The sequence below is a fragment of the Pinus tabuliformis genome, chromosome 2_2, assembly GCF_031772625.1.
Source record: "Pinus tabuliformis cultivar Carrire ecotype Pingquan chromosome 2_2, CPIR1, whole genome shotgun sequence".
In the NCBI taxonomy this organism is placed as follows: domain Eukaryota; kingdom Viridiplantae; phylum Streptophyta; class Pinopsida; order Pinales; family Pinaceae; genus Pinus; species Pinus tabuliformis.
In genome coordinates, this window is record NC_142300.1 from 960,033,949 (window position 1) to 960,045,021 (window position 11,073).

At 36.7% G+C, this 11,073-nt stretch overlaps 2 protein-coding genes across 2 annotated transcripts; one reads left to right on the plus strand and one right to left on the minus strand.

Annotated features, from left to right (window-relative positions):
• The first annotated feature begins 768 nt into the window (after nt 1-768).
• On the plus strand, nt 769-10,636 carry LOC149196408 (medium-chain-alcohol O-fatty-acyltransferase-like). The gene is made up of 7 exons (XM_089403738.1): nt 769-1,122; nt 1,234-1,812; nt 1,927-1,993; nt 9,420-9,508; nt 9,610-9,822; nt 9,917-10,054; nt 10,263-10,636. Exons 1-7 carry the CDS (start codon nt 880-882, stop codon nt 10,437-10,439), a joined length of 1,506 nt encoding a protein of 501 aa, XP_089259864.1. The 5' UTR covers nt 769-879; the 3' UTR covers nt 10,440-10,636.
• LOC149196409 (monosaccharide-sensing protein 2-like) lies at nt 4,053-6,157 on the minus strand. Its single transcript, XM_089406186.1, has one exon. The coding sequence runs from the start codon at nt 5,529-5,531 to the stop codon at nt 4,053-4,055; it is 1,479 nt and encodes a 492-aa protein (XP_089262312.1). The 5' UTR covers nt 5,532-6,157.
• Nucleotides 10,637-11,073: the final 437 nt, after the last annotated feature.

Genomic DNA, 11,073 nt, shown 5'->3' on the forward strand with positions numbered 1-11,073 from the left:
GATCAAAAATCTGATTCAAACATTCCTACAGCTAATTTTTTTTACCAAACTCCCATCATTTTTTATCCCGCAAATTCGCAACCTCCCTTAACAACACCTAAATGATATTCATAAACAAAAAAAATTTCTGCCAAATGAAAATATAAAATATAAGTGTGCTTCACTAATTTAAAATAAAAATAAAAACACTATTTCATTGAATGTAGGGACCTCCTCAAAATATCAATAATAAAATAATTCACTACCAGTACTTTAATGATCTGCAAGTACCTAGGAGTCGCGGCATACAGCGTCAGAGAGTATTGTAGCTATTATTGGTTTAGATAAGGATATCTACCCACCTTTTGTCAAACTTTTGCCATCATTTTCAAGGACCCGACAAACCTTGGAAACGGTCATCAAGAAATTAAAAGCTCTGCCAACTCCCAGTACATAAAGAAGTTGATATATTTGACTTTCCCGTGAATAGTCAGGCAGTGGCTAATTAGTCTGTGATAGGCCATGGCTAAATAACCTGATAACACGAGACTGGACATTAAATAAAAAATAAAAATTCTATCAGGCTATCCAACTTGCATCTCCCCAAACATTTAATGCCCCGGGCAAGCTGGTTAGCCGCGGCCGAATAGTCACGCCTCCTCCAGCGTCTTAATGGGTCCTGCAATTAATCACGAAATCACGAAATCTTACGTTGTCACCACATAAAGTAGAACAGAAAATGACATGTATCTGCCTGCCCAACGAGTAATAGTGCGTACTTCACATTTTGTTTTATGGGTGTCGGGTGTCTGGAGGTGAGAGGAATCACATTACAAAGCACACACTAGTCTATTAATACGAAGGGACATCTATGCAGTAGGCCTATCGAGAAACCACGCAATGGCTGGTGGAAAGAGCAACTTCGGATACTTGCAGACAGGTGTGAGGAAAATCTCTGTGAAAAAAAATGAAATCTGTGAAGAAGAAGAAGCAATGTCACCAAAGGGAGCCATATTTCGCCACCATTATCAGGATAGTTACATCTTAGTTATCATAGGTCAGGAGAAACAAGTGGATCTGCCTTCATTGAAGGCAACTGTGCAATCAACTCTTGTGAAACATAAGCGCTTCTCCAGTATAGTTGTCAGTATTCTCATCATCTTGTTTTGTTTTAATTCTCATCATCTTGTTTTGTTTTGTTTTTTGTTGGTATGGTGAGTTGAGTTAATTCTGATGGTTAATTTCTGAATCCAGAAGAGATGCAGAAATGGAAATCAGAAATGGGTGCTGCAGCAGGAGGTTGATATAGATAAACACATTATAGTGCCAAATCTTAGTAATTCCTTTACTCAGAATCCACAGTTTGTTGAAGAGTATACAGCCTCATTGGCTACTGCTCCACCCCTGGAACCTTCCAGGCCTCTATGGCAAATCCATGTGTTAAACTACAAATCACCAGAAGCTGCAGCTAGTGTAGTTTTCAAAATCCATCACTGCATAGGAGACTGTGTGTCTCTCATGTCTTTATTCCTAGATTCAACCAGAAAGCATTCTCAGCCTGACTCCATGCCCACCATACCATGTAGCAATAAGGCAAGCAAAAACAAATGGTCAGTCCGGTCTCCAAGGGGCATTCTGCAAGCTATGTGGAGTGCAATTTTCTCGTTGTGGTGTACAGTGGTAGAGCTTCTTCATGCTCTGGCAACTTTGCTGTGTTTGAAAGACAGCAAAATTCTCAGAGGCCCTCCAGAAGTGGTAGACCATCCAAAGCGTCTGGCCCATGTCAATCTTGACCTTCAGGACATTGCCATTGTCAAAAAGGCTGTGAATGGGGTAAGTTCTACCTTCCATCTTGAACAACTGCACTGCTGTTACTTTTTCTTAGTAAGTTTTGCAGACAATGAGTGCCACCATTACCAGATGATGTGAAATATCTTCAACCTGCAGACAGTGAATGATGTAATTACCGGCATGCTCTCTGCAGGATTTGTGCGGTATTTTAATCGTCTACATGGTATGATTTTTTTTTCTGATTTTGCATTCTTAGTTAAACTCAATTGCCATCTGAAAAGTCACATTTTATGTTTTAATGCAGTTATGAGATCTGAACCAAGGATAATGAGAATCGGGATTAATGAATATGATTTAAAAATTCAAATATATCTCCCCTCTCTCTACATCTATCTATATATATAACTTTGAATTATATACTAAAATAAAAAACTTCCTTAATTAAAAATCATATTTGAATTTAAGTTATTAAACTGACTGGAAACTTACCTGCGATTACTTCTTTGAAGTATGAAAAGAAATACTGCACTGATGGTATTGATTAATTGGTCACCTCGTTGATTGAAGTGTGTGTTTTTAAGTGCCTATTGATTTGTGATTTTCTTTAGTGCTTATCAATTTATAGGTTTAAATTTCATGGGAAAGATTTTGAAAATGAGAATTATTTTTGGGAATTAAATTATCTCCAGGAATATAATATTTCATTTGTGAGCAGATCTTTCTTTCAACAAAATATTTCATTGGTGGGCAGATCTTTCTTCCAACATGACATTTCATTGGTAAGCAGATCCTTCTTCCATCCAACATTAACCTTGCCCAGTCTAAGTTCAACTTAATTTCAAAAAAGAAAAATAAACTATTCCAAGGAACCTCTCATCCTATTGATGAGAAATCTTACTTCTATTTCCAAAAAATAAAAATAAACTATTTGAAAGAACATATCATCCCATTGATGAGCAGATATTTCATCCAACATAACATCTAGATAAAATTGTACACAGCAATATATTCTATTGTTTAATGAGGAAATTACACACATATTTATACAATCAATAGTCCTAAGATAGGAATGCTATCTCAGACGTACAGTAGTGTGGTTGAGAGATTCTCTCAACCACACACTAAACTATGAGAAACTAAATTCCTATTATGTAGGAACAAACTCCTCAAATGGAGAATTACAACCACAGACAAGTAGGAATTAATTATTTCTAACTCCCCCCCTTCATGACTACTTGTCATGATAGTCAAATCCACTACCATCACGCGAATTGCATGTACAGAATCTCCAAAAAACAAATAGAGATCAGTGCCTTTCTAAGCCAAATATTAATGTCCAAATAACACTCGCAAACAGTTGCGCTGATTGCGCCTTTCGACGCAACTGTCAGATAGAAAAGTGCATGGACCCTCTTATGCTCAGACACACCAATATCTGAGACCGTGAGCTAGGTGTTACTGCAGTCCACCTGCTCCTACGAGCACAAAGCTCCTGTGCACACGTTAGCCACTCAAGAAATATGCCACCACCGGGCAAGTCCGATCTACCACCATCGGGCAAATCCGCCAACTTCAATATGCCACCATCGGGCAAGTCCGATCTACCACCACCGAGTAAATCCACCAACTTCAATATGCCACCACCGGGCAAGACTGATCTACCACCACTGGGCAAATCCGCCAACTTCAATATGCCACCACCGGGCAAGTCCGATCTATCTCCACCGGGCAAATCTGGAACTTAAATGTGCCACCACCGGGCAAGTCCTGTAGCCACTAAGGCTCTGTATGTGGTTTCTGGCTCACCACAAACCATCACTTTATAGTGACAAAAAATGGTTTCAGGCTGACCATAAACCATTACAAAGTGGTTTTAAGATCACCACGAACTTTCAGATGCCTTTAAAACTTACATTTCATTTCACATACAATGGTTCTGGGTACATACAATGACCATAATTACATGCTAGGGAGTCTATTCCACAAACCACACTAACTCACACAAACATCTATTTTGTTGTCCACCATAAACGTTGTCGCTGCTCCTTTACCTCATCTGTTCATTGTTCACATCTTGGGCATCTTTGTCAAATAAATTCTTGGAACTCCATGCTTATCCTGTCATTTGTTAGAGTCATGAATTCTAACGAAACAACTTTACCTACATTGAGTTAGCTAGGCTCAATAAGGCTCAATAATATTATCCATGATTCCAAGACATAAAAAATAAACTTTCAGGTTGACAAAATATCAAATTTCTCTATCTTTGCCCAGCGATGACTTTAGAAAACTATTTTAAAAACAATCTCACCACAGTCGGAGCGAATCAACATTTTATTCATGCCTTTCTTCAAACCCTCGGCAATATTCGTATCGCCCGTGCAAAACAGTCGCTCGATTAGGAGGGTCGCTTCTAGCTGACCGTCTGAAGGCATGTGATTCAAGGGAAAAACTCTCTTGGCCATCGAAGAAAATACAACGACGGATAACCAGTCCATTAGACTCAGATTTAATATGACAAAAGTAATGACCAATTTCAAGACCGCCAACTTCTTCCACTCTGAGTTGGTTTGGGAGAGTAAAGGAGTCCTTAGACTATCGGCCTGATTACTGTTAGCCATATCAAGTCCCGAATCATGTTGTAACAAGGGAGTAGTAGGCATTGACTCCTCCATATTGCTCGCAATTTCTTCATCACCTTCAGCATCATGATGATCTGCTTGATTCTCTTCATCCCACCGTGAATATTCACCATTGTTACCAGATTGATCAGGCTCATTAATATTTTGAGGATGTGGATGCTGGAAACTTCCAATGAGAGCCACTGTAGGGTCCATTAAAGGGTATAATGCTCGAGGCTCAAGTTGGCTGCCAAATCTAGACATTCTCTGACTTCCATATCTAGACAAAATTTGTTCTGATTCCATCTCAGAAGCTGGCTTTGCTATCCATGATTCGTTATCCTCAATACCATACAAGTGAATTCCTTGGCCTTCTTGCTTCTGCCCTACAACTTCCGTTGTGTTTTCTGCATGCTCTACTACATACTCCTCTATGGTAGCCTCGGATCCACTGCCTAGTCCTACCAACAAGGCAAGCTCCGCTGCAACATTTTCTTTGTTGAGGAGATTTTGCAGCACTTTTTTTTTAGCAGCAATCATCCTTCCCTTGCTTACAAGCCATCTTGGAGACTCTGGAATGTAGAACACACATAAGGCTACATAGATTATTGAAGGACCCATCAAGGCTGCTGTCATAACCCTCCAACTAGGTGCATTCCCGCGAGATAACAGAAAGGCCATACAATAACCAGAGAAAGTTCCTCCTGAATTGCTTAGCTGTGGAAGGGTTGCTAGTTGCCCTCGAATATCTGGAGGAGCTGTCTCGGCTATAAGAAGAGGAACAACAGTTGCAGATAAACCATAGGCACAGCCAACCACAAAGCGAAATGCAATGAGTGCATAAATATTTGGTGTTACAGCCATTCCAGAACCACCGAGCCAATACAGAACTCCGGCTATGAATAAGACTGTTCGCCTGCCATATTTGTCAGCCAAAAGTCCTGCTATCGATGTGCTGCAGAGGGCTCCAATAACACTGCAAGATATTATCAGGCCCTCGATCGCTGGCGCATGTTCCAGATGAAACTCTGGCTTAATATATTCTCCTCCATCCTCCTCGTCTCCCATCTCCATTACTACTGAGATTTCTATGCTACACGCATCCTCCGCCCTCTCGCCTTTCCAATCGAATTCCTTCATCAATTCTCCACCCGTAGGTCCAGAGATCACAACCCTCGGCAATAATTCTCTGGCATCCAGACTCGTGGAAGTAGTACATCATCAATCCACAAGAAAAAAAAGACGGCACAGGAAGTTCAGTCTTTCACTTAGAAAAACCATCGGCGAAAAACGAGAGCCAATGCAGCCCCGTCCAACACGCAGATCACTGCGCGACTGCAGCCTCCGTCGGTCTTCTCCTCGGCTTACAACACACCAACAACTTACCACACAGTCCCGGCCTCCTCCACGGGTTTCATGCGAGCAACTTCGATTTCATGGAAATTTCAATGAAATTCGCAGAGATCTCCTCTGGCGCTGCGATCCAAAGACGGATTCAATTCTGCGGTGATCAAGGTTCTCACACCGTTGCCTTACGTTTCTCCCTCCGGGCCTTCTCCAAAACGCAACCTCCAGCAAATTTCACAGATACAGTACAGTGGCAGGGCTTCGATATCCTGGAAATTCCACAGATACCATGACCACTGATGCCACCGATCCCGCAACAGATCACCGCAACAAATAAGGCGCTCGTAAAAGCCGCAGCTCTTAGCTACCTCGGTCTGATCCTGCAGTGATCAAACCAAAACGCAGCCCCGAACGCTGGGTTCTCCTCCTTCTCCCGGCAGACGCACCAGCAGCTGAATTCTTGCACCTCCTAACTGTGACCTCCTCCAGGCGTACGAATCAAGATCAGCACCACTCTGGCAGATCGCTCATTACCCACACAACTTTCGATGGACAAACAAATAATGAAATTATACACTCAATTATTTTCCCTCAGCCCAGGAGGGGCCAAGCCCAGGAGGGGCCAGGCCCTCAGAGGCTCTGATACCAAGATAAAATTGTACACAGCAATATATTCTATTGTTTAATGAGGAAATTATACACATATTTATACAGTCAATAGTCTTAAGATAGGAATGCTATCTCTCCTCAAATGGAGAATTACAACCACAGACAAATAGGAATTAATTATTTCTAACTCATTTCATTGATAACAAAAACCCTTTTTACTATCCAACATTAATACTCATCCCATCTAAATTCAAATTAATTCTAAAAAATAAAGATAAAAATAAAAAATATTGCAATTTACCCTTTTCTTATCCAACAGTAAAGCTCATCCGATCTAAATTCAAATTAATTCTAAAAAATAAAAATAAAAAAAATATTGCAATTTTTTTTTGCATAATGCCTTTACCCTTTTGAACTTAGTACTACTTAGTTTTAAGTTTGGTAATTCGTATTAAAATTTTATGTTTTTTAAACTCATCATTCTTTTTATTTTATCCGTGTTTCGTATTAAAATTTTATGTTTTTTAAACTCATCATTCTTTTTATTTTATCCGTGTTTAGAATTAAGTCATCAATTCAAAAAATGATCTGCAAACCATTACATTGCAAAAGCTTTATCACTGTAAAATATCCTTTTCAATGCCTAGATCTAATATCTAATATATATCGTGCTGGTTTAATCTGTTAATATTACCTGCTACTACAGATCCCTTTTGTCTATTAGCCTTGTTCCATCTCAAATTTTCACATTACCAGCTGCAAGTCCTTATTTATCGGCATTGCTCCACATTGAAACTCCCGTCACATGGCGCCTGCCAAGCTTTAAAGGCGATCATTTGGTAGATTAAAAAGCAACGATCAACTGACCGGATCACAGGTAAACATTATGTCGTCTGTGTGTATCATTTATGATATTCTATACCATCACGGGTTAGCCTCCACTTCATAAGTTTTGTCAGAAGGCATTTAAATTGCTTTAGTTTTGGTTTCTGCTATTGGTTTTAATTTTGGGTTGTTTATATGGCTTATAACTTTGTACACTGATTAAGCTTCAAGATTTTGAGTATCTAAAAGATTTTTGAGAGTGTTAGAATTTATTTTTATTATTTAAAAAACTATTAAAATAATATCACAATCAAATTTATTGAAAAAACAAATTAACTTTTAAACAAAAATTGTAAAAAATATCTAAAAAATTATTAAAACAATATTCCACCCTACCGCCCCCTAGGTTTTGATGGCAAAGCCCCTCCCCCTTCTCTAGAATTTAGATTGTGCAATTGTTTTTGTCCATACTTCTTTCGGCAAACTCCCTATCATGCAAGCAACTGTTTATGCTCATCCCAGATTTATTGAAAAAAACAATTTAACTTTTGAACAAAAATGGTAATGTAAGCCAGGTGTAAATTTTGAAATATTTCAAAACTTTAAGAGATATGAATCAAGTAAAACACTTAATTTTCCTTTATCTTTGTGACATTTATGGAATCTTTGGAATTTAAAAGCCATGACCTTTTTCCCGCTATCTTTGGAATTTCAAAAGCTGTGACCTTTTCTTAATGTTTGTAAAATTTCTGAATAAGCCATGACTTTTTGGACAGGGTGACCCTAATTTTGATTTATCATGTTTTCTACCCATGACCTTTTTAGATAGGGTAACCCTACTTGTGCTTTTTTTCATATTTTTTTAAATAGGATTGTTCAGATTATTTAAAAATAAATAAATTTTGTCTTTTACTTTTCCGAAATCCCATTATTTAAGTTGTTAAAAAATAGATGAAAACTGTGAATGGTTAAAATTGGGATTGCTTTAAAATAGATAAAAACCCTAATTAGTATGTCTGATGCTCAAAATTTGAGTTGTTTTAAAAAACGGTCACTAAAATGTTTCATGGTCAATGATTTCTACCGACAAGGAAGCGCTGTAGACAGCTCACATCAAACCCTTTTGTGCAGAGAGATTTTGGTAATAGTGAAGGGTTTTTAATGGATTCACTTAAATTATGGTTTCGCTCAGAGCAAAATATCTGCCATTCCTAGACTTTATTTGTAGTTAGAAAGTACTAAAATTACGATGCCCGTAATTTTCGGTGACTCAATTTCATGGACCTACATGGATTGATGGTCAATTTCAGAAAAGTAACAATCTGAGTATAACTTGTGCACACCATTATCTTAGTCTTTATCTTTTTCTCCTTTCAAATTTGGCAGGGATTTTTTTTTATGATTCTCAGATAAAATCATAAATTTGAGCTCTGTCATGTCTAAAATCTAGAATTTCAAGATATTAAATTCTTTTTAATCATCATTTCAAATGGTTAGAAATTATAATTTTAGAAGAAAAAGCAAAAAAACTAAATTAAGAAAGATCTCCTTATCTTAAATAGGCTTATTTTAGAAGTTTAGCTTATTCTAATTATCAGAAGTCTTTTTAAGAGGCCGAATCCATTTTAATCATTCAATAACTTAGTTACAATTACCCTAGATCATAGTCTAGCAAAAAGTTATATGTTATATCACTGATTCAAAGGGAAAAAACATAAACAGGTAGAAGGATCTTTTCATCTACTATGGAGTGTTAATCTAGTTTAATAATTAAAATTTTTAACTGTTTTTATATTTTTTGATATTATCATAAATTTAAATTGTGTAATCTCTAAAAAATTATAATTTCCAAATACTGAATTTATTTTAAACTATTAAAAATCATAATTTTATTAAAAATTCATTTTATACTAAGATCATCAACTCACCCTAAAAACTAAAAAACAAAACAAAAACCTCCTGCTCTAGGAAAATCCAAAAAAAAGTCTGAACCAGTGATCAATAACCCTACCATTTTGTTTTGCTGAATTCTTCGTAATGTTACCGAAAAAAGTAGGTTTTGATTATTTTGTATGAAATCCCTCATGCGACCATTGTTTCAATCTTTATTCGACTAATACAATTAACTCTGAAGCCATAAACCCTAATTGCTAAGCCCTAGTTGGGGTTCTACCGTTTAGGGTTTACAGTAGATGATGATGTTGAGCAAGAAGTTTAGTTTGGATTTTGATTTTGTGAAATATATAGAGAAAGATGGATCGCGCTCCAAGAAAGCGTCGGACCTTCGAATCCGGGCACTCGTTCCAGTGAATACGAGACCGTCCCCTGGACTCCATGTAAGAGCAGCTCATCAACACATAATATAATTGAATTTTGCAGTAATTATACCCTATGCTTTTAGGGTTCTGAATCCATAGTTACAATTTGTATTTGGCAGCCATTGGAGTACATGATGGAGAAGAATCAGCGAGACGCGAGATGGGGCAATGGATTTAGCTTGTGGACACTTCCCATCCCGCTACGTACACGCGACCATTTCCTGGACTACTGCAGGGAGGCCAAGGGCAGGTTAAACAGAAAGAAAGCATCGTTCGAGGCTCAATTTACCTACCTACTTACGGCCTTAATCGCTCGTATTTTTGGAATAAATGTAACATTGGTCATCTGCTGTTGAATTTTAGCATTAGCTGCTTGATGTTATTTTCTGTCTCAGGACCTAATTAAAGGTCTTGGTGTGTGAACAGCTTGCAATTTACCTCCCATATCGACAATGTTTAAACACCACCCTCGTTTTCTCAAATGTACAAGGCCCAGTGGAACAAGTTCAAGTGCACAACAACTTAGTTACTCATATTATTACCACTGTCTCCAGACTGCCTCAGGTTTGTGGTAGATTTCTGGAATGTTTTAGAATTTGATAGAGCAGGAAAAAGTTAAATGATTATTAGTAAATTTCGGAAATATTTTAGAATTTGATAGACGAAAAAAATTTAAACGATTGAATTTTGAACATAAACAAACACAAGCAATTGATTTCACCTTTATTTATTGATTAGTAATTATTTCTTCCTCTGCTCTTTTCGCCTTTAGGGTTTGGTTGTGCATTTTCAAAGCTACGCGGGGAAGGCTAAACTCGTAGCAATGGCTGCAGAAGATATTTTCCCGAATCCTCAACAGCTCTGCAAGGATTGGGCTTACGCACTCCATCAAATGAAAGAAGAAGCTCTGGCTCTTGCAGGCGTGGGTGTAGAAATACAAAATCCCTGATGTACAAAAGGAAATTGTGCTGCAGGTTTAAATTTAAATATTGTCCTCTATTCTATTTGGAAATAGCTGAAGGGATATGGAATGTGGTTATTCGGAGTCATGCTCAATATTAAATATTTCTGTCTATCGCTTTTAAAAATGTTTTAAATATATTTGTATTTTAATTTATTTTAATATTTGATTATATTAATTTTTCATTTCTAGAGTTCCTTTATTCTGAATTTTAATGTTAAAATTGTAATTAGTCCAAGAAATTACTCTAGGATTTTAACTAATTTTTATTATTTTAAATAATGATTTCAATTTTAATAATTTTTAAGTCAAACGAAGATTTTATTTTAGGTAATAAAAACTAAGAAATTCTTAAAATTAGTTTAATCATTAATTCTAAACTTTGCTCGGTATAAAAACCACTTATAATATTATAATTTCAATTTTAATATTTTTTAGTCAAAAGAAAATTTTATTTTAGGTAATAAAAACCAAGAAATTCTTAAAATTAATTTAATCATTTACTCTAAACCTTGCTATGTATAAAAGCCATGTATAAAAGAAAGTTGATAATTTTTGGAAAAAAATAAAAATAAACTTTTGTTGAAACATTTTAAATAATCAATTGAATTTACCGTCAAAT